At 38.0% G+C, this 24,195-nt stretch overlaps 1 protein-coding gene across 3 annotated transcripts; it reads left to right on the top strand.

Moving 5' to 3' along the window:
• The first annotated feature begins 914 nt into the window (after positions 1 to 914).
• On the top strand, positions 915 to 24,067 carry rhcgb (Rh family, C glycoprotein b). 3 transcript variants are annotated; one of them, XM_047355106.1, is made up of 11 exons: positions 915 to 1,217; positions 4,353 to 4,542; positions 5,398 to 5,548; positions 7,741 to 7,888; positions 7,997 to 8,163; positions 8,895 to 9,032; positions 9,137 to 9,273; positions 9,426 to 9,550; positions 9,648 to 9,721; positions 10,190 to 10,257; positions 21,447 to 24,067. In XM_047355106.1, exons 1-11 carry the CDS (start codon positions 995 to 997, stop codon positions 21,466 to 21,468), a joined length of 1,443 nt encoding a protein of 480 aa, XP_047211062.1. In that variant the 5' UTR covers positions 915 to 994; the 3' UTR covers positions 21,469 to 24,067. The 3 variants fall into 3 exon arrangements, with proteins under 3 accessions (XP_047211062.1, XP_047211072.1, XP_047211052.1); XM_047355116.1 differs by lacking the exon at positions 21,447 to 24,067 and adding an exon at positions 15,634 to 18,267; XM_047355096.1 differs by lacking the exon at positions 21,447 to 24,067 and adding an exon at positions 10,842 to 11,723.
• Positions 24,068 to 24,195: the final 128 nt, after the last annotated feature.

Raw genomic sequence — 24,195 nt, 5'->3', positions numbered from 1 at the left:
ATCTGATGTAGTCCTTGTTTGATAACTACCAATACACAGGAACACAGTTATTTAGTTTATTTAAAAATAGTGATAGACATTAGGTATCAGAATACCTAATGTCTATTTAATAGCTAGTTTTACCCAGTTTCCTTTTTAAATATGAGTGTTTCTGTGGCTAAGGGGTTTTCTGCATTACAATACATGCATTACCCAATATTAATGTTTTTATTACACTTATTGTTAGGATTTCGGGACTTAACCAACTTGCTTAAAAGGAAAAGCTGTCCACAGTTTGATTGGTGCTTGGTGTCACAGAAAGTTTTCCTTCGTCTCAGTTTACACTGTCCCAGTCTATTTCCTAAACTACCGAAAAATGTTAATGGTCAACCTAGACTTTGCTTGTTCCTTATACACCTTTTTTCAGCTTGAAACCATAACTGTCCATTCAACCCAAATGGATCTTAATTACTATTTATGCTTTACAGGAATAGAAGTTAATGAAGGAGATGAGGTGATAAAAGGCCAAACAAAGAATGAAAGATACAGGAGGAGTGAAAGTCTGCTTCTTTAAAATAGACATGTTTTAAAGATATTGTTGTTTACATTTCTCAATATGCAAACTGTTTATATTAAGGGAGGAGGTAGTTTGCAGTTGGCCATATCCCTTCATTTATTAAGAAGAATGTATGTGATCTGTCATTTATTCAAAATATAAATCATCTTTCTTCTGACAAAACAACCTTAGAAATTGTTGAGGTTAGAACACTGTTGATAATAAAAACATACCAGCACACTAAATATTACATGTAAAGAAAAACGTCCCTGTAAAGAGTCTGGGACATTCCACGCAGGGAGGGAGGAGTGGCTGTAGGAGTGTCCTCAGGATGGACTCCTCTTAAACCTGAGCTTGAATTTGAAGATGCTCTGGGCTTTTCAGGCAGCAGCTCAGCTGAGCAGTTTGAATCTTCAGAGACTTTGACACCTGAGAAATTTACAACAGAAAAATACCGACATGGGGGCTGTCCAGAGCTTTAGGGACATGTGCGACAGCACAAAGAATACTAATGTTCGTTTCAGTCTGCCAGCAGTGTGTGTGGTGTGGCAGACAGCCATGATCATCCTGTTTGGGATTTTTGTTCGTTATGATGAAGAATCGGACCCACACTGGATTGAGCACAAAAAACATAATAATATATCAAGTGACATAGAGAATGACTTCTACTTCAGATACCCAAGTAAGTACACCTATTTCACTCTTTACCGAAGTTAATAATTTTTGAGGTTTGTATTTTATAATTTGTTAATTCAGGAGCCAAAAAAATATACATCCTCACATATTAGACATTTGGGTTAAATATTTTTACAATTATTACTTTATCATTTAGAATTTCAAATTAGTGCTAGATCTCATCTTGTGATGACATCTCATATTATTCTCAATTGCTGACAAAGATCTGACTCCTGCAGGTACATATTTCCCAGGGGGTTTCTTCTCTCTTTTTTTCTACTCGTCACATCTCAATGCTCACTGCTTTTTTGTCTTCTTTTTTTTTGTCTAGTTTTCATTATATAACTTGTGGTTGGATTCTTTTGAACAGTGTGCATTTGAGACAGTCTTATATGGGTGTGGTTGTTTCGTTCTACACAGAACCTCTGCGGTGTCAGTTTCAGCTCATCATGATACTATCTTGGTGATGCATCTTTACATTAACCTAACATTACCATCATCCCAGTGCAGTTTACTGACTAAATGAACAGAACCTACATATAAAGTCATAAAACTATGTGACACTTTTTGTCTGTGGAAACAGAAGCAGAATGAGATTTGTTTTGCTTTTCAATCAACAATTCCCCTGATGTATTTGTTGCAAACTTTACAATGCAGACAATAGTGTTTCACAGCGCAGCGGGAACATATTGTGCCCGGACATGCATTAGACAGTTGTGGTGTAGTGTCATAGGTAAAACTGGCTGGCATATGCCAGCAACCACATATTGCTGTTAGCTGTTTGTCTTAAAAACAAGATCCAACTGTACCCCATGTCTTTATTCTATTAAATATTTTAGCTTGATATTCCTCCACATTTTGCACCTCACCTTGGCATTTTTCCTATCTAATGTTCTAATTTTTTTTTCTTCAATTTTATGTCTGCTTCTTTTTGCTTTCTGGGTCTCTAAATATATAAATTGATCTAAAACACCCTTTTAAATGAAATGGGCTCTATCACAGGTTGGTTAAGGTAATTGATAATAGTTTTTTTTCTGAAGACATTTACAGCACAGAAAAATAAACACTCATCATGATGTCCTTGAGTCATCTTGACATGATACTGTTGTCTTAGCTAATATGCCCTTATGCCGACCTGCATCTTGGAGGCATGTTGATAAAGCAAACTGTGTAGTCTGAAGTAAATCTTTTCTGGCACATACATTCATCTATGTGTCTGTTTGTATGCAATTAAGAACAGATTTGGTAAGAAATTTAGATACAAGATTTTGCAGGCAGCAAAGTATAATAACAATAAAATATACTAAAATTATTTGTGTAGATTATAGAGAGTTGGAAATAATCTGAAAAAGAAAGCATGCATCACTTAAGAGGGATTACCTGAAAATCTGCAATACAGACATTTCCTTCAGATGTAGTTTATAAAATGTTTAGGTCTGATCCTTCTACTTTTTTCCTCTATGGTCCAATTGAGTGAAAAAGCAGTCAAACTCCAAAGGTAAAACTCAGAAACCTAAAGAACTGCTGATGATCAGTTTAAACCATTACAAGAAAATCTGGCATTTTGGAAGAAAATTATAAAGAAGTCAAAAGTGGTTTCAAAGTTTTGCACAGTATTGTTTTTCATTTAGCTACTAATGAACAAATTAAGGTATAAAACATGTATTGAGAACAACTGAAACGACACACGATTATTTTATTCAAACAAACTGTGAACAGCAATAATGATCACTTATATGTATGTCTAAACCAAATATAAATAACTTTAAACCATTCCTCTCAACAAAGCTGATCCAGATCAATAATCTAATTTGCCTTTATTTTCAACCTTTCTGTTGGATTTCAGTTCTTTGTGCCATTATCTTAATGTGAACCTCAAGCAGCTCTGACATTTTTCTGTTAAATAACTTGATACTGTGTTGAATTCGGTGTCCTCCCAATGATTGGTGGCATGCAGTCCTCGACTTATCATAGCAGAACCAGGATGCCCTATCTACAATTTTTCTCAAGTGTGAAAGATTTTTGTGTTGGTTGTTCAGCAATTTGCACATTTTCCAAATAAGTCAGTTTTTGCAAGTGGATTCTGGTATCCTTCTAATGACAACATTCTTCTTCAGACTTTTTTTCTGGTATACTTCATAGCTGCAAAACAAATACTTATTTTTTTTATCTTAGCTGATAAAATTTTTGTAACTTTGAGGGATAGAAAAGACTATGTCATGATACAATGCAATAAAATAAGACACTGCATGCATCGAAATGATACAATGGGATATTAATGTGCATTTACAAATAAATGTGAAATATAATGTGATGCAATTCAAATAAATGTGCTGAGATACAATATGGCATGATACAATAAAAGATACAATACAATATAATGTAAAACAGTATAAAGTGATACAATATGATATGGTACAAATTAATGCAGTTGTCTCCTTGAGGAAATTTGTTTTGCACTCAGTGCTGTTCCTTGTGATGGTATAGTTCACATCAACAATGCTCTTCTAAGCAAACTAAGTCAGTACACAGATGATGCATGCCTTTATTTGCTGGGAAGGGCACCTCTATTTTCATATCCTTTGTTTGAACACCTGACAACACTTAGATATAGGAAATGTCCCCTGACTTTTTCCTGTCAGGACTCACTGTAATAAGAATAAATGTCACGGCATTTGTTGCACATTATTCTCTTTTAGGTAAATCATTTTTAATTCCAATATGGTTTTGACTTGGATAAGGAACAGACATCTTATAATTAATTGAGTAATACATTCTAAAACCCTGTAATCTGAAACTCCAAATATGATTAATCAGTTTCTGATTGGTGGGATGAATATGTTGCAAAAATTCCAATACATTTTAAATACGGGATAAAAAAAAGGCCAGTGAAATAAATGCTGATGAGATTTTGTTAAAACTGACTTCAGGTCTTTTCATGTCTATTCTGTTGTTATTCGCCTTAGTTCTATTTTTTAAATATTTCCTTTGCTCATGTAGCCCATCTATTTACCTTTAAAACAGTTTTATAGACTGCTCTGATGGGACAGTTGATTGTTAAAAAACCTGTTTTAGACCAAGTTCAGGCGCCCTTTCACTTTTTTGTTTCTATTCATCCGTTGCCATCTTGTTTCTTTTTCAGGTTTCCAAGACGTACATGTGATGATCTTCGTTGGGTTTGGTTTCCTGATGACGTTTCTGAAGCGTTACAGCTTCGGAGGAGTGGGTTTCAACTTCCTAATTGCCGCCTTCGGCCTGCAGTGGGCGCTGCTGATGCAGGGCTGGTTTCGCTCCCTGGGCACTGACGGGAATATCACAATTGGAATTGAAAAGTAAATGCTTTACTTATAATTGTCTGATTATTTATAGTTTACAGTAAAGCTATTATGGTATTTCAAACGAAAAGACGAAAAAAATTGATACAATAACATTATCCAGTCAATTGCTATTTCTGCTCTTTTATTAAAAAACATATGTGGGAAAAGGCCTGTGGTTTCACCTCCATAGTCTCCATAGCTGAAAAGAAAATTCACAGTGGAGGAACCAGTCTGACTGGCAGCTTCCCAGAAAGATGCTTCCTGTCACATTAGATTTGGTATTTGTGGTTACAAGGTAAACAAAAACGCAGACTGATGAGACTGTTGAGGAGCAGCTAACTCTCTGAGACAATAAGGGACATTTGAAGCCTTATTCTTTAGAGCTTTACAAATCTTTTTGTTATATAGATTTCAATGTGAACCTTTGCTGAAAATAAACTGCAGTTTGTCACAGATAACGCCGGCTTACCTGCTGCCTTGGTTGTTCTCTTTTCTTTTCTTTCCCGGAAACCACACTGACACTCTCCCTTTCCCCCACACCCCCCTTTTTTGCTGACAGGACACCTGTAACTTGTAACTCTATGCGTTACATTAACGCTCAGCTTGGACTCCTGCTTTACTTGCACTGCCATACTTGCACACTGATCATCTGCACTGTTGTACTGCTCTCGCACCCAATACTGCTCTATGTTTATTCTCACTCACTTAAAACTGTGCACATATATTTATATTATATTGTAGATATGTTTATACTGTTTAATTTGTATTGTATTGCACCGACTACGCCAAAACAAATTCCTTGTATGTCCAAAAACGTACTTGGCAATAAAGCTTTTCTGATTTCCGATTCTGATTTCTTTCTCTCCTCAGCCTCATCAATGCAGATTTCTGTGTCGCTGGCTGCCTGATTGCATATGGAGCATTGCTAGGAAAGGTCAGCCCAGTCCAGTTGATGGTTTTGACTTTGTTCGGAATAACACTTTTTGCTGTGGAGGAATTTATTATCTTGACTGTCATCCATGTAAGTTACCTTTTTTTTGTCCTTATCGTTTCGGCTGCTTGTCACCATCATTATGAAAACAAAATCAGGCAGCAGTCTTTGTTGACATGCTCTCAGAGTGCAGAGACACAATTAAAGCAGTTCTTTGGTATCATTTAAAGGAGAGAAAGTAAGGTCACATAAACTGCTAATGGTTCTAACTACAGCTATTTTTTGACTGTAAAGTAAGCAATGATTATACTGACCCATTGTCTGGAACCTGAATTAGAAAATATAACCGATGTGTATTTAATTGGGATTTATTTGATAGGCAGTACATAAAAGTGAAGGAGAATATTTGTTTTACAAATAAAATCTGAAAATTGTGACTTGAATTTGCATTTAGCTCCCAAAACTTTGTAGAAACGCTTTGAGATATGCCTCTATCAGCTGTGCACATCTGGAGACTGAAAATGTTGCCCTTGTTCCTTTCCAAAATTGCTCAAACTCTATTAGAACAGATAGAGCACCACTGTAAAAAACAGTTTTCAAGTGTTGCCACAGATTGGATCAATAGGATTAGGTGTGCTTTGATCTAAACTGTTTAGTTTACAAAAAGACCTGTCTGCCTCTGCTCAAAAAAACTTATCCCTAAACCATAATGCTGCCATCACCACATTTCAGCATAGGGATGATGTGTTCAGGGTGATGAGGGATGTGAGCTTTTTATCACATGAAGTGTTTTGCATGAAGGATAAAAGGTGAAATTTTGGTCTTGTCTGACCAAGGCACATTCTTCCAGATGTTTGCTGTGTCACCTATATGGTTTGTGGCAAGCTTCAGATAGGACTGCTTATGGCAGGTGTGTCCAAAGGGCAGCCCGGGGCCACAAGTGGCCCCTGGATTGATTTTGTGTGGTCCCTGACTTCAATTTAAGACTGATACGAACACAGGTGGGTGATGCAGAAGGAGACTTTTATTTTTATAATGGTGAAATTATTACCAACACAAAGTATTTGTCTTTTTATAACCAAGCTTTGCTAGTAACTAGAACCACACCTTTCCAGTGACTTTGGTGCATCTACATCTGCTTTTAATTAATTTATTAGTCTTCACTAAATACAGCAAGCATTTTGAACGAAAATGACCTAAATTCTGTTCTTATATCTGAGCATAGAGTAAATTTGTTCAACCGAGCCCAAAATAATTTTTAAACTAAATGATTTTCTTTTAATGCAGCAAATGTGCCAAATCCTTTTATGGTGTTGTTTCTTCAAAGATTTATACATCCCATCCTACAGAAACATCTGACTATTTGTTTTGCTTAATTCAAGTATTGCATGCTTAGTTTCTTATTGACCTGGTAAAAAAGTTCTCAATTTAATTTTTTATTATTTTTATTTTTGATTTATTCTTTGACTTGATGGATTTGGCCCACATGAGTAAGATTTTGGACACCCCGGCTTAAGGCAGTCTATAAACAGTGTCTTTCTTCTTGCCACATAAAAGAGCACATGACTAATAGGTGTTCTGTCAACAAACTCTCCCTGTCACATTAATATTTGTTGTCGGACCAAAGAGCAGGTAAGAGCTGGGCAGCCGCATGTTGAATGACCTTCAGCTTTATTCAGAGGTATCCAAAATGTAACATAAATCACTGCAGGAGTCAACCAGAGTCATAGTCCAAAGCTTACATCTCCAAGCTCTGCAGGAACATGGAACACATGGCAGTCAAGGGTAGAGACCCGAGTTGAGAGACGAGGAACCAGCAATGAACACATGAACCAGACTAACTAATATACTAAGGGAATACAAAGGGCAGGTAATCAAAGGAACAGGGAACAGGTGAGACAAGGAGGCAGGGAGACAGAAGGAACAGGTAAAACTAATACATAGACTAAACATGGGCGAAGGGATTAATTAATAAAAAGACACAAACCAAAAACCACAAAGAAAGTCCAAAATGTCACACCGTGACACTCCCATCTAAGTTGTGGATTTCTGCAGCTCCTCCTGAATTCCCTTAGGCACTATGGCTGCTTCTCTGATTAATGCTATTATTTAAGGAGGTCAGCCATGGTTGTTGTGCAATTATGATATATGTTTTCCATTTCTCAATGACAGATTGAACAATGCACCATGAGAAATTCAGAGAGACTGTCAAAGGTTTTTTTTTATGATAAAGAATAACATCTACTGTATGCATTTTCTCGAACTACTTTTTTATTCTGAAGGCAAGGGATGCTGGGGGCTCAATGGTGATCCACACTTTTGGAGGTTACTATGGACTCGCCATATCATGGATGCTCTATCGGCCCAATCTAGACCAGAGCTCACGCTTGCAAGGCTCTGTCTACCATTCAGATGTCTTTGCTATGATCGGTGAGCTGGGTTTGGTACAAAATTACATAAAACATAGCCTTGGTTTGTGTTCAGTTTTTAATAAACATACTTCTTAATCACTCCTGTTACTTTGCTTTTTCCTTACAGGAACCCTCTTCTTGTGGATGTTCTGGCCCAGCTTCAACTCAGCGATCACAGATCATGGTGATGGTCAGCACAGAGCAGTCATCAACACCTACCTGGCTTTGGCCTCAACTGTGCTCACTGCCATGGCTGTTTCAAGCATCTTCCAGAAACATGGAAAACTAGATATGGTACAGTACCACACACTTCAAAATTCCCCTCACAAAAACAAAAAGTTAAATATTTTCTCTTTGCACCCAAAAAGACATCAAAACAAAATAGATTGGCATAATTTCAGCTTATTAGCTTGTTTTGACATAAACAATCATCAGGCAAACAAAAGTACCTTAAAGAGAGAACCCTAAAATGTAGCAAGACCGTAGTGTTCGTTCAACGGTGTAATGATAAATGTACCATGTCTTGCAAAAGAAAATTTGGCACCCTATTAACTTTTTAACATGGTGCATGGATAGTCTACTCTGTGGAACATGGTGGTGGCAGCATCATGCTATGGGGTGATTTTTCTTCACCGTCAGTAGGGAAACTGGTTCAGAGTTGATACTACATACTGGGCAATACTGGAAATTAGAGGTCCAGTCAGAGCTACAATGGAATAATTTAGATCCAAAAATTCATGTTTTATTTAGGGGTATTCGCATAAAGGAGGAAGAATACCAATCCACTGCACACCGTTAGAAAAGGTTCAAGGGAAATTAATACTTGTGGAAGGCACAATATATGTTGAAGATAATTTCAGGGTTTTTTTTATTCAAGAAATAAAGTTATTGTAGAATGATGTGAACACTTCCACATTTTAAGTGGTTGGCCACATGGGGCTGCGGATCAGATTTTATGTGAAACATTCAAAATTTTCAACTAAAAACACATATTGTTGTTTTAAAGTAATGCATCTTGTTCCCAGGTTCACATACAGAATGCAACACTTGCCGGAGGCGTTGCAGTAGGAACAGCAGCTGAGTTCATGCTGATGCCCTATGGAGCTCTCATTGTTGGCTTCTGCTGTGGTGTTCTCTCCACGCTTGGGTACATCTACATCACTGTAAGATCTTTGTCCGGTTTGGCAACTATCATAGGTTATAGTTTTATACAAGCTTCTTCTTTTATTTAAGAAACTCAACAAATACCTTTATATGCCTCTATCAGCCTTTCATGGAGAAGCACATGAAAATTCAAGACACATGTGGAATCCACAATCTCCACGCCATGCCAGGAGTTATAGGCGGGATAGTTGGAGCCATCACTGCTGCAGCTGCATCAGAGTCAGTATATGGCCATGAGGGGTACGTTTTCTTTTCTAAGAAGCAGAAAACAAGTAGACAGATTAACGAAAGCTGAATTAAAATAAATAAAAAGTAATATTCTTTTTGTATTGTTGTAAATGCTATTTTCTGCAAATTTAGAGCAAAATTAAGAGTTTTGTATTAAATTAAAGGTTGGTCAAAACTTTTGACTTCGATGGGGCTTTCAAGGACATGGTACCCTCAAAGCAGGGAGGTCACCAGGCGGGAGGCCTCTGTGTGGCGCTCTGCTTCGGTATAGGAGGAGGCATTTTAGTCGGTAGGGAATGCACCCCTGTAAAAACAAGAAATCTTCCTGTGTAAAGACAGTGTGTTGTTTATATCATGATGCTGTTTTTATTTATTATTCATTCTAGGCGCCATCTTGAGACTACCCATCTGGGGAGATCCTGCAGATGACAACTGCTTTGATGACGATGTCTACTGGGAGGTAAGAGGAAGAGGCTTACATCTTTAAAGATGTTTCTGCTTTTTAAAATAATTCAAAACGGATGAAAATAAGTAAATAAAAGAGATTTATGATTTTTGATGCAAATAAAATGTAAAGCGACACACATTTTGACTTTTGAAACACTTTATTTATTTATTTAAAAAAGAAAACAATGTTTCCATTTCCTGCCACAATTACATTCTTCTTTGTGTTGGTCTATCCATCACATACAATGCCAATAATAATAAACACTGAAGTTTGGTTTTGTAACATGACATAATGTGAAAAATGTTTTGTGGCCTTGTTTTTTTCCCCAGCACATATTATTTACATACACAAAATCGCCTGGCATAATTCCTTGTCCTATATCCACAAAAACATTTTCCAATTCCTAAAATTAAACAGAATGGACATAGAGTCCCAGATTGCGATGCCATGTGTTTGTGATGGTTGCTGTTTTGTCTCCAGGTACCAGAGGATGAGGAGAGCATCCCACAAATCCTGCAGTACAACAACCACATGCGGAACAAAGACATGTGAGTGTTTGATTCATCTATTCATCAATCAAATCTGGTCACCAAGATGATTATCCCATGAAGCACCTACAATGTGTAGTTAAACGCATGCTGCATTTATTGGCCTCTTGGTGGCAGCAGATTTAACTTTATGGAGAGAAGGTGGTCATTGCAGCTCCTGTACTTGATGGGGATTATAATGTTTTACTGTGAGGAATACAGTATGGGAACAAGGTGAGGCTGACCACAGATACCTCTACCATGCAGTGTGGGCTCTATTACAAAAGGCTGACGTGATCCTTTGCTCAGTACTTATTTGTTATTTGTTGATGGGGGTTTCTACAGAACATCTTCATCTATGTGACTCCTCAAAGTGACCTTGGGTTTCTGTAACAGCCTTCATGTTTACACTGACAATAAATCTACCATTAACTCATCTACAAATAGAATGATAAACTCTGGAGTTTCATCAAATCTAACTAAAATTCAAGGAAATCTAAGGCTCAGAGGTTTTTGGAGAGGTTATTTTATATAGTACATACATATTTCGAGTGATATGTTCTAGATATGTTCTGTTTACTCAATACTTATTTCTTTTCTTTCAGTGCTGATACAAATTTCACCATGGAGCCAGTGGGCAGGTCCCAATCATGAATGGTCTCTGACTTGACTGTTTCTTATTCCTTTTTTAAATTCCTCTGCTGGCCAAAAAACCTCAAAACGCCTCATTTCAGAAGTGAAAGGTGAATTTAGTTATGTGAAGTCTTTTTTTTAAATATGCGTGTTCAGTTACAGTGAAACATAACTATTATTTCCAAAGACAAATATCAGCCTCTCATTTTACACCCATGTAGGACTATCATTACGTTTTTCCTGATCTGTACATTTTCCTGCACTTTCATTTATTTTCAGTCACAACTTATCCCTCATTTGTCATTTTTTTCTGTTTCTCCAAGTAGATGTTTTTTACAAAAATAAAAAAAATGTTTTTGATGCTCCTGATTGTGAAAGCAATAGGATGTTATAACTGTTACAAACTAATCGATGCTGTTACATTGAGGGTATCTGATAAAACCTTCCTTTAAATCTTTCTTATTTAACATTTATATTATATTATCACTTTATTGATGCTTTATAAGCTACAAAGACAGAATTTTATATTCTATTCATTTCCAGCATCTGCAAGCCCTCCTTTTTGACAAATTGGCAAAATAAAGTGCTTTAAATGCTTACAATGTTCCACAAGCATTTAACTGATGTGTTTTAATTTAAGCTAAGTAAAGGTTTAAACTTAAGTGTTTTCAATTTACAAATCAATGACTTTGTCAGATAAATGTAAAATGTTTGTGGTACTATTTGAGGAGTTTCTTAAAGCTAATTTGATTAAGCAATAAATATGGAACAAATGATAAACAGTTTTAAATGAAAAAGTGTAGCGCCTAATTGATCTAATTTATTTAATTAAAAAACTTTTATGAAGAAGTTCATATTTTGGTTTAAAGAATTTGTTATGAACATAAATTTATTTCATTAAAAGCCAGTAAGTGGCTTTCAGAGCTGCTTGGTGTCCCCCTCCTACGTAAGTTCAGACTGAGGGTAGCAGCCCTCATTCCTCGCCCTGTGACGCTGTGGTGACTATAAACAATCTACAGACAGCAAATCGAACAGTTAAAATGCTAAACACGCACCCTGATGGACAATTATTTAAAAGCACCGATCAGGAGAATGAGTCAATGTTTTTTTGGTTTTTTCGCACATTAATACATTGGATGTATCATAAAAGTGGCCATTTGCCTGGAGAAATAGCATGGCGTTTAGTTTGTCTGCATATGCCATATTTTCTTTCTACATCTCATTGCTGCTCTGGTGTCAATCATTCACTCATGGTGTCTAAATTTTTTGAGCAATTTGCCCCCTGCCCATTGCAACCCCCTTCCCCACCAACCCTCTTATTCTGGACCCTCCCCAACTACAGCGTTTCATAGGTGGAAGGCAGCAGCAGCAGCTAGCTGTGGGAGAGTGTGGATGATTCCCACACATGAGAAGCAGCGAGGAATCCGTCTCCTCATACAGTCTCCTTTCCAACAAAAGGAGGCTTAGTGCTGTTTTCTTTTGTCATCAGGAACGTGTTTGAGTAAAGGAGGTAATGGTGCCACAAGTGCTCCAATTAAATGTGATGCAGCCCTGCTGGGAAGAAAGCCTGCTCCGTTGCCCTCTATACTTCCCTCATGTTACACGCACACAGAAACGTGGCCTCTTCGTCTTCGTCTATCACCCCCACCCATGCATTTCCCACCCTAACTCCTCTTCATGTATATTCATCAACCATTTGAACAAAATTTGGTCTTGCTAAAACTAAATCAAACTTATTTTGAAAATATAGCTGTTTTGCACCTCTTTATGTTGGCAACCTGGTCTTATGCCATGACAAATCCTACCTTTACCTAGACAGACCCTAATGTCTCCCACAAGAGACAAACCATGCAAGAACAGAGGCCATGGAGAAGGTGAGCTGGAAAAACATGGAGACATAAGGGGGTGTAAAAAGGGGGAATGAGGCCTCTCTTTCTTTGCTGATGACTGACTGACTGCCAGACTCAATCATGATCTTTGACTGACAGCTCGAGTAAAGGAGGGAACTGGGAATGAAGGGTAAAGGATGGAAGCTTAGAATGGGAGCTGCACAAAACACGGTTCTATACAGCAGGATCTGCCAAGAAGTTCATTAATGTAACAGAACATAAGAGGAAAGGCAAAATTTAGTTCTGCAGGTCTAAATACCGATGTGGGAGGTCATGCTGGTGAAGCTGATGGTGTTTGTTTTGCTTATAGCCAGCAACATTTAGCAGTCAGAAACCAATCTCAAAGCAGCATTGTTTTTATATGCACCTTTATCTGTTCGTTACATGTGTGGCAGTTACACAATATTATGACACAATTGAATACGCCTGGGTTTTACAAGAATATGTAGCAGCCAAACAGTATTCAGAGCCCTGTGTTCACTCCGCTATAAACCTAGCAATAAAAGCCCCTTTTACGGCAGTCAAGAGTCTGTAAACCTGTTCATAAACTATTCCGGCGTTTGCCTGTTTCTCTCTTTACTTTATCTCTTTACATCTAATGCATCTCAAGGGTCCTCCATAAGTTGTTTCTCAGTAGAAAGTCTGCCCTATGTCTGTCTTTATAAAATCCTCTCTGCAAAGTGATGCTAAATTAAATCTAAGGAAACATACCTATATATTTCATGCACACAGAGTGATTTCATAATTGTGATGCAGTTATAGAGTAAACTAGTACTTATATACCGACACTCCTCCAAAACGTTGAGAATCCCCTGTGTCACAAGTTTTATTTATAAGAATATCAATGATTTGCAGGGATTGACAGGTCAGTTTGGCCCCTGAATGTTTTATTATGTTTTCACATGGTTGTAATAAAAAGAATTCCTTCAGAATCTATGAATACCATTTAACAGCAATCTATATTTTATCCATGATCTTTACTAATGGACCTACAACACTCTGCAAACGTTTTCACATTATAAACTATGCCACATTCTGTCAAATTACAGCTGCTTTCTTTACAGTGTTTTATTGGGATTTTTTTGTAATAAACACAAAACACTGAATAAGGGTGACGGGGAGAACAACATTTTTTGACAGAAAACTGAAAAGTATGGCTATTTATTTTCAGCCCCATTTACTCTGATATCCCCAAATAAATCCAGTGCAGCCACTTGACTTACTAAACCATCTAATAAGGAAATAGAGTCCATTTATCCATCCATCCTTTGTCTTGTGCTTGTCTGAGACCGGGTCATGGGGACAACAGGTCCAGGCTGGAATCAGAGACATCCCTCTCCCCAGCGACATCCTCCAGCTCATAAACACTCTGAAGGGAGGCGCTGATCTGAAGGGGTCATCCTGATCAGATTCCGGAACCACCCCAGCCGACTCCTTTCAATGTGGCGAAGCAGCAGTTCTATTTTGAGCTCCCCCCAGATGACGGTGCTCCTTACCCTATCTCTAAGGCTGAGCCACCCTGCAAATGGAGATCATTCCAGCTGCTCGTATATGGGATATTGTTTTTTTTTTGGTCATGATCCATAGCTCATGAATGGTGAGGGTCAGACTGTAGACGGACGGGTAAATTGAGACCTTTTCTTTTTGGCTCAGGTCTTTCGTCACCAAAGCCGAGAGGAGCAGCGCCCGCATTACTGCAGACGAAGCCCCAATTCGTCTGTCCATCTCCCGTTTCCTCCTACTTGTGAAGAAGATAGTTAAACTCCTCTGATTTAGGCAGAGACTGACGCTCAATCCAAAGGGACAGTCCACCTTTTTCATGTATAAATACACCAATTCTGTTAAAGCTTCATTGGTTTTTTTGATAACACTATTGAACAAACTGATTTATGAAGACCATTGAACACAGTGGGCAGATCAGAGATAAAGTGGTGAAGAAGTTAAAAGTAGTTTGGTTATAAACTAATAACCCAAGCTTTTACGATCTCATGGAGCACTGCTAAGTTCATCACTGCTCAGGAAAGAGTATGGCACAACTCCATGTCCACCTACCTAAACTGACAAGGCAAGGTTGACGAGCAACAATAGCCCATGGTAACTCTGGAAGAGCTGCAGAGATCCCCAGCTCAGGTGTATAAATCTTTTAGCAGGACTGCTGAAACCGCAGCAGGACGCTGTAGCCTTTTTTCAAATGTGACAAAAAAAGAAAGCCACCACTGAATAAAAGCCAGAAGTCCCATTTGAAGTGCCCTGGATCAAAATTGATCTTTTTGGCCTACAAGCAAAAACCTGTGTGGATGAAAACTAACACTGCACATCACCCTAAGCCAACCATCTCAACTTTGAAACATGGTGTTTCATGAATATAAATGTTCACTACTATTTTAAGATTTTTAGTTGTAAAACTGTCAAAGTTAAAATGAGCATAAATATTTTAATGCCATAAATACAATAACTAAGTTATCTGCCCCAAAGTATTAGCGCAGGGTCCTGAGTAAAAAGCATGTGCCCAAAATCAGTATTAGTTAGAAAAAAATTATTTTTAAATGTTTTACACAAAAACGTTTTCACACAATGACCATCCTCCTCCTCCCTTATTTTGAAAGACTTAGATTTCTATAGATGTTCTTTTTAAACCCGATCACACATAATGTTATGAGGGGTCTGCCCTCAGGCAAGAACGTGTTACTCGGTACAAACATTCCTACCATTTTTTTTTTTTATCAGATGTGAAATGTCGATAACATAGTCTAAAAGTTGCTATTCATTTCCTGTTGTCCATCACTGTTTTTCACTCTTAGCTTCATCCACGGCAGGTATCTCCAGAACCTCCTCATGCCACAGTTGCTGCTTAAGTGTCCCTATCGGACCACAGTGGTGAAGAACAGCAGATTAACCATGATCCTATCTGCTCACCACTAGCCCCTTCATACGCTCCGTTACACTGGCTTTTAAAAGAAGGTGCTGATGCCATTCAGGCCTGTGATATGAATCCCAGACATGGGGACATGGACACAGCATTCACCTCAGTTTCACAGAAAGGAGCCCCCTTTCTGACACCCTCTAATTCTGGTTGCTACGGGGCTTTCGGGTTCAATGGTGGACTCCCGTTGTGAGGGGGACAAAGCCCCTCAGTCATCCGGCAATGGTTGCCAGGGGAGGCAGAATGTATGGGGAGGGACAGGCTGCCGTTATCCCGGGCGAAATGTCTCTCTTAAGGCGGCAGAGATTTGGTGATTGACAGGTGGCTACACGCTCCACTGCAGATCGCCCTGTGGGGCCGGTGGTCTTTGAGGCCTCGTATCTGTGACCATGAATGTGAGTCTTCCTGGTCACAGTGTGTTGCAGGCTGAGTGGGGTTGCAGGATGGTCATATGTGCCACAGTTAAAAAGCTGGTCCTATGTAAAAAAAAAAATATAAATAAATAAGTAATAACCCCCCACATCTGGTGTAACTAACACAGCATTCCAGAAGAAGAAACACAGTCAAAAATGGTGGTAGTGTGATGGTCTGGGGCTGCTTTGCTGCTTAGCTCCAGGCAACTAGCCATAGTTAAAGGAACCAAGAATTTTGCTCTCTAGAAAATCCTTAACGAGAAGGTCAGGCCATCAGTTCCTGTCATTAGGCTCAAATTTAGTTGGGTTAGGCAGCACTCCAGCAAGTCTTCCTTTAAATAGCTCAAAAAACTAAAGGATAAATTGGCTAAAAACTAAAGGCCAAATAAGGCTAAATTAAAGCGATTCTGCAAAGAGGAGTGGGCCAAAACCTCTTGCAGTAATGTAAAAGAATTCTTACAAGTCACCTAAAATTGTGGATGGCATTTGTTGGCAGATGAAGAGTGTGAAGCATTAACAGAATATAAAATATTTAAAAAAAATGTATAAAATAAAAAAGTATTTTAAATTAAACTATTTGATCTTGTGAACTTTAAAGACTCTAAGTAAAAAACGTAGAGCTTAAGTAAATCTTTTATATAAAACAGTCAGATCAGATTGCAAAGAGATTAAATCTTTATTCTCATGTGTCTCTGCGTTGTAACGATAAGTGTTTTTTGGGTTGTCCTTCACACACCCCTTTAGTGTGCGAACCATCACCTCGACAGTCTCTAAACAGCCGCCTGTTTCTATCACCCCTCCAGGCCCAAAGAGGCGAGTGGGAACAGACAGAGCTTCAAAGATCAGACTGTATCCCCTTCGACAGACGTCTGGGACTGTCTGAGTTCTGCTCTCTCAGACAGAGAGCCCTTTCCACCCCATCAGATCATGTCCACGCCCATCCCTATACCCTCTTCTACCCCCAAAACCCCCACAACCACTTCCCCTTGACCTTGACTCTCCGTCACTGCAGCCCTCCAGACAGTCTGGGGTCAAAGGCTAACACAGCAGTCACACATCAGACACGGTTCAGGTCCCTTAAGTCCACATGTCTCACCCTAAAATCAGCCTGTAGGAATGTGGCTTTAAATTCCACCAGAAATGATGAAAAAACACAAACAATAAAACAGAACTTTGGAGTTTCATAAATTTGCATATGCATTTAAAATACATCTAGTACACTTATGTTATCAATATTCATTTCTGTATCTCTTGAAAATAAAACAACTTTATTGCAGTCACGCAACAAAACTGATCTTCTTTTACTCATTAAAGAAACGATATCAACAAAATATATTTTCTGGCTGAGGAAAAAAAAAAAGATCCCCTACCCCCTAGTAGCTGGTCCCTAAAATAACGTAGGTCAGAAGTTTCTTGTTGCCATTTGCCAGTCTCTGAGTTCAGCCCGAGGAAGTTTGCTCCACTTCACTTTCAGCTGTGAGATGTTTAAGGGATTATCATGTACTGTCCGTTTCAAGTCAAATCTCATTACTTCATTCTCAGTCATCCTTAGGTGGATTTACTAGTGTGTATTGGATCATTGTCATGCTGCAGGTTCCAGTTTTGCTACATCTTAAATATTTACAGATGTTCTCACATTTTCCTCAAGATCTCTTTGACACGGGTAAAGTTAATGGTGGATTCTATGATGGTGAGCTGGCCAGGGCCTAATGCAGCAAAGCATCACCAAATGACACTTCCACCGCAATGCTAAGCAGCTGGAATGGGGTTCTTTTCCTGGAATGCACAAACCTGGTGTTGTCTGTTCTGGTGTGCAAATAATTTGATCTGTCCAAAGAACATTATTCCACAAGTTCTGGTCTTCATCTACATTCTCTATGGCAAACCTCACTCAGGCCTTCATGCTGCTCTTTGAGAGCAAAAGTTTCCTTCTTGCACACTGTCCATGAGAGTTAAACATATGCAGTCTGTTGCTGATCATACTGACGTCTACTTTCATATCAACAGTGAGTGCCTGCATGAGGTCCCATTATGACATTTTCAGGTTTTTGGACTTTTTTGCTCCTGCTTTTGGGCTGAACTTGTTTGGATGGCCAGATCTGGGTTTGTTGGCAGCTTTTTTAGGTTTCCAATTTTTTAAGTTTCCAATAATAAACCACTTTCTGTAAAGTGAAAAGGCTGATTTCAAATTCTTTCCAGATATCCTAAAATCTTTTATTGGACTCATAAGCAGATACAACCTTCTTTCTGAAGGCCTCAGAGGGCATAATGTTTACTCTCACTTCAACAATCAGTTGCACACCAAACTAAACTTCTTGGGTTTAAATGGAGGGGAGGAAACCTCCTAGAAAATGTTGAGTAAAGATCTAATCATATGTCCATGATGTGATACAACTACTTGTAATTTTGGTCATTTTAAGCTGGAGTAAATCATTGTTGTCCAAACTTATTCTTTGCCAAAAATTGCATTTGTTTGTTATATTTTACAGAAAATGTTAAATGGTCTTCAGTTTTATTTTTTTACTCATATCATTCGAAATTATTAGTGTCGTTAAAATTTATCTTAAATATTCATATGTCCAAAAAAAAAAAGCACAACCTAACCCTAACCCTATTTAGTTTAACTGCCCACATCATTTTGTAAACTTCAATTTCATTAGCCACACACAGGCCTGATTACTGCCAGACATGTAGAGTCAAGAACTCACTTCAATAGAACCTGTCTGACAACATGAAGTAGACCTGACCTGTCCCAGACTGATCTAATTTAAGTCAATTAAAGTAAATTAAAGTCTGATCTTAAGTCTAACTGATGACTTTAAACAGGCTGTTAACACCGTTTTGCAAAGAAGAGTTGGCCCAAATTCCCTCAAAGAAATAAAAAAGACTTTTTCCACTTAACCCAAATGCTTGATTTAGAAATCTGTGAGGGCACAAACACCTTTTTCCACAGTTTCAAATGTAAGGGTGTCATCTGTGAAGCTACATTTTACATGAACATTCAACGACAGACACAAGCCAATTTAGGCTAATGATATGCCCAAAATAACTAAAGATGAGAGGTAAACGACAGAACAAGAAATATATTGTATTCCCTTAATTGGTCAACCAATCTATCAGAATTTTTAAAGTGCTTTACAGAGGCTGAAAACAAAGAAACAATGCAAACAAATCAGAATGCAAAAAACTAAGTAAATAAAATAATAAAAACCAATAGAAAATGTAAATGTTATATAAAATGTAGAAATTAGGAAATCGTAATGTTACAGATTTTTCCTTTCTATTTCTATTAAATTGGGTTTTCCAAATTAAAATTACTTTTGTCTTATTTTTAAAACAGTTAAAACGGTTTGACCTCAGTCTGACCAAGTCTGAGTAGAAAGTTTTTTTTTTCCTTCAGCCGCTAAAAGAAGCATAATCGGGCTTCTGAACCATACTCTGAACAAGGGTCAAAATATGCCAGATATGTCAGCATTTTCTATGTTATAACATGAAAAAAAAAAAAACAGATATAGATGTTATCTTTGGTATTTCTGAGACATGGATAGTATAAAAATCAACGAAGTGCTTCAAAAACTGAATTGTGATTCAGCCTAAATATTTGTGGAGGTAATTGTTTTAACGTCGAAATGAACTGACTAATTGATTTAATCATTAATGCAGGACAACAATTTTGTGGTTTTACTTCTAACGAGTATATGAGTGTATGGAGGAAACAGTATTTGTCTGCAGCGTTCGTATTTATTTATTTATTTGCATTATCAACAATGCAAATTGCCTAAATTATCTGCGCCGATTAAACACATATACGGCTGGATTTACCTCCTTTAGCCGATAATTCGACTCATTTGGCCGGTCTAAAACCTTTGAATCCCACCTGACGGGACTGGATGCACCATTTCGTCTTTAGCAGAGAACTGAAAGGCCATCGGATCTTTAAAACAGCATCAAACTGCAACAAGAGGCGGGACTGAGGGTTTCTCAGACCAATCAAAAAAGACCTTGCAACCAAAATCTGTGCGGAAAAATGTGAATAAAACAGCTGATTAATCTCCTAACCGTAACAAGAGCGGGTGGAGGACATTTCTACAGCCTACAAATCAAAACATTTGCAGTATAAATGTTTTTTAAAGCACACTATTTATTCATATTATCTATCACAAGTCACGACCTGTGTTTGTCCGCAGATTATTTATGTTCGGAAAAAAAAAGATGAATTAACTGCGGCGCTGTCCTTTCAGCACCGCGTTGACTCGTTTAAACTAAAAAATAATCGATGCTTTAAAAAGTTGCGTTTTTCTCATTACTAAACTATCGGTGTAAAATTTTACTTTTTTGCCGAAGATAATTAAAAATGAAGGGGAATCATAAACAGAGATAGCTAAACCTCAGTATTTATTCCTACTAACTAGCTCATTTGCACACAAATCGATGACTTAACTCAGTAGATTAGAGTAAAATTTGTGTTATAATTCTTGCACTGAAAGCTTATTTCTCTTCAGTTCAGTTTCTGTTTTTGGAGTTATTTTAATGTATGCAATATTTACACCTTTGGGGTTTCTAACAATAAATAATTAGGATGAATTCACTGATAACACATGCTCTATCTCAAGAAGAAGAAAGAAATATTTTGACAATCCAGAGTGCATGTCTGAGAACTCCAAAATGCTCCTGGTAGAGCAGTATCTTCTTAAGGAGGACCTAACTGATTTTAATGAGACCCCAGATTTGGTGGAAGGAAGAAAAGCCCCCTCTGTGGATTCAAACCAGCCCCTCTGGCTTCTTAGAGTGCAGGAGGCCCAGAGGAAGGGCAGTGTGTGTGTGTGTGTGTGTGTGTGTGTGTGTGTGGGTGGCTGCAGTGGAAAGCTGCACAGTGACTCCTCTGAAGCAGCAGTGGTGAGCTGCATGATGAGAAAGACAGGACTTGTAGGATGCATTAAATCAGCCTGATTATAGGCAAGCCACAGCAAGGTTCTCAGGTCTGGCTGAAATGCCGCCGGGAGTGATACTATTCACATCCTGGGAGAGAGGTCAGTGTCAGAGGAGTTCACAGGCCCCCATCTCCATTCTTATGCAAAAAGATTTGTGCACAAGGGTGAATATTCTCAGGCTGGGAAAACATGAACAGATTTTAGACGATGTTTCCTTTCTCTCCAAAATGTTTTGGCACTAAGGTCATTTATTACCTTCTATTAGGCAAACGTTAATTTGGTTCACGTTATGTATGTATGTATTTTCCTCATTACAATAGTTTTATTTCTTGCTAAACAGCTTTCTGAAACATGTATAAAATATGGTTGTTTTAACTTGTTTTAATGGACTTCTCTGTCCATTTCTTTGTCCCACCTTCAGTCCAGTGGTCACTTGGGAATAGGTGGAAATGGCCACTTAATTAGCTGCCCTTGACCCTTTGCTCCTGCTTCAGAGAGCTGCTGACCTCTGCACATCTTCAGCCCTTTTATTGCCCTCTGGGGAACTCTCCGCATGCTGACCCTCCTGACAGCCGGCCGGGGGACTTCACCAACAGGTCCGTGACCAGCTGAAGATCCTCATCAAAGAGCAATGTTTACCTCATCTAGGAGATCATACTTACCTCCACCAAAGGGAGAAGGGGATGCTGAAGCAGCTTTAGGTTGTAGATGTGGATTTCTCTGTTTCCATTATCTGAGGTTGTGGGGTAAAACCAACAGAATGCTTTTAATTAATGATGAAATTCACACCAGCGTGACAGGGTTTCACAAAATCATTTGAACACTCAGGTCCGGGCTCTACAAAGGCTGATTTCACTAATTACGTTCCTTTCATCCAGAGAGGGGAAACTAATCACAGAGATCAGCCGCTGTTGTGGTGTTTAGATGGATTGAAAACATGCTGACTCCATCTTGGGCCTACATATGTGAGAACTGCACTTGTGTAAAGTTTGTTTTCAGGTTTAAGAGATGTGGATCAAGCACGAACAAGCTATTCAGCATGCAGCTGCAGAAACACACGTTCATGCAACTTTCAGTCTCCCTGTTTAAGCCCTTTTGTTAAGTTTTCTTGTTGCACTGATGTTTTATGCAATTTTAGTAGGATGCATGTAGGTTTATAATAAGCATGACTTGCTTACACATATCAAAGAGGACACAATAAAAATCTCTGGAATAAACTGCGTTTTCTCCTGGTGTGTGGAGCACACAGTAGCACAGCCATGCCCCTCTCCCATTTGTAGCTGGGCATTGCCTGTAAGCTGGCTGAAAAGGGCCATTGAACTATTTTCCTCTTGTACAAGAAAGAATATTCGGCTGTTTAATGTTTCTCAAAATGCAGAAACAGCTGTGGAGCAGAAACTGATCACTCTTATTAACCAACCAATATCAGCAAAAATGTGTAATAATCACCAAAGTCAGCCTCTGAAAACTACTACTATATTTACCAGTTGTTCAGCATTAACTTTTCTTCAGTCTCAAAACCATAATTATTTTAATTAATATCCACTACTAAATATTTGTGGAAATGTCATAATAATATGATATTTTAATCGAGATTTTCATACCCTGAATGACACACCAGCTCATGCCTAATTTACAATGTGTAGTGTCTTGACTATTATAGGTTTATACGGTTTGGAAGACTATTGTTACCCTGCATATATTTATTATTTTACCTGTTTTTATTTCTTACTAATAAAATGTTAACTTTTAGTATTGATTACGGTTTACAAGATGTTATAGTAGTCCTGTTCACATTAGTAGAGAACAGTGTATTAGATTCGGCATTGAACACTTATTTAAAAACTTCTATTTTTTAATTTTTTTGCCAAAAGTAAACACACACTTTTTCAATAAAAAAAAAATAAAAAAATGTCTACATTGTTCCTGACACGCAGGAATTAATCCCAGAATTAATTATGAAAAACTCCGAGCTCAGGCTGCGCACTGACACTGTTCGCGCAATCAAATTAAACATCAATTTTTATCTGACTACTGCGAGCAAAAAACAAGCTCAATGTGTAGATTAATTTGGAGAAATATTATTTACTGAACACAAATGCCCCTGTAGTAGCGTATGATTTAACAGCGGGTGACGTCGTTTCCCTCCCGCTGACTTTTGCGGCTGTTGGACGTTGCCTGAGCGCTTCAGCACACGTCCCTCGGTCTGCTCCTCCCAATTAAAACCTAATGAGGAGTCACCCCAACGCGTCCCCAGCCCACCGTCAGCACACTACCATGTGAATCCTTTTATATTACAAAAAGTAAGAAAAGTTATTACCTGCACTATCAAAACAATTTTTTTTTGTCTTATCTATTCAAATAATAAAACATTTTATTGACAGCATTTGTTTGCAATATTTCATAATGCTCAAATTCTGACATTAGTTATTTTTTTCTTTGTAATAATTATTACTTAAAGACACTTGTTCAGTCAGCTGTTCATGTTTGTAAGGCATGTAAAGCTGATTTGTTTATATGAGTTACATTAAGAAAGAATATAAGAACTAAAGCCAAGAACTGTGTAAGACTTGTGCCTGAGAATCCTTCTGTGTAGCAACAGCACTTTGATGCTGCACCCAAACCTACGTGCTGAGCTTCTGAAACCCGAGGCAGTCAATGCCAAAAAAACATCCCAACTTTGTCACTATCTTAGTAATGGTTTATGCCTTAATCACAAGCCAACTCTTATTTTGAACATAAAAGACAAACCAGGTGTCTGATGTGACAAGGTGGATTCTCTGCATTCACAATCCCTGTTTGTGTGCACTATTGGCTGCAGCTGTAAAACGATTAATCGATCTAAGCTTGTTGGTTTTTAAATATATATCTTAACAGTCATTCTGGATTGAGAAGTTTTCGGTAAAGGCTATCATTGTGGTGTTAATGAACTGTGGGTCGTGCAGATATTTTGTGTGTCCAGTTTATTTATTAAATGGTAATTGACAAAATAAACTCTCTTGTGTGTAAAGTTTTAGTCAATGTAAAACTGAACAGCTTGTTCTAGCTTGTCCCTGCAGGGGGGGGGGGGGGATTCGCCGGCCCATCACAAAGCAAGGGTTTTAAAGAGACCAATGAAATTAACAGTTATATTTTTTGGACTATGGGAGGAAGCCAGTTAGAACAATAAT

The sequence above is a fragment of the Girardinichthys multiradiatus genome, chromosome 2 (assembly GCF_021462225.1).
Source record: "Girardinichthys multiradiatus isolate DD_20200921_A chromosome 2, DD_fGirMul_XY1, whole genome shotgun sequence".
Lineage (NCBI taxonomy): Eukaryota > Metazoa > Chordata > Actinopteri > Cyprinodontiformes > Goodeidae > Girardinichthys > Girardinichthys multiradiatus.
Note: the sequence above shows the minus strand (reverse complement) of the source record. Positions and strands in the feature narration are given on the sequence as shown.

What these genes read in the sequence shown, in the direction of transcription:
- rhcgb (XM_047355116.1), top strand. Translation starts at nt 995, where the DNA reads ATGGGGGCTGTCCAGAGCTTTAGGGACATGTGCGACAGCACAAAGAAT. An exon ending in ATCACAATTGGAATTGAAAA is followed by an intron (nt 4,543 to 5,397) that starts GTAAATGCTTTA and finishes TTCTCTCCTCAG; the next exon opens with CCTCATCAATGCAGATTTCT. An exon ending in AGGAGGAGGCATTTTAGTCG is followed by an intron (nt 9,551 to 9,647) that starts GTAGGGAATGCA and finishes TATTCATTCTAG; the next exon opens with GCGCCATCTTGAGACTACCC.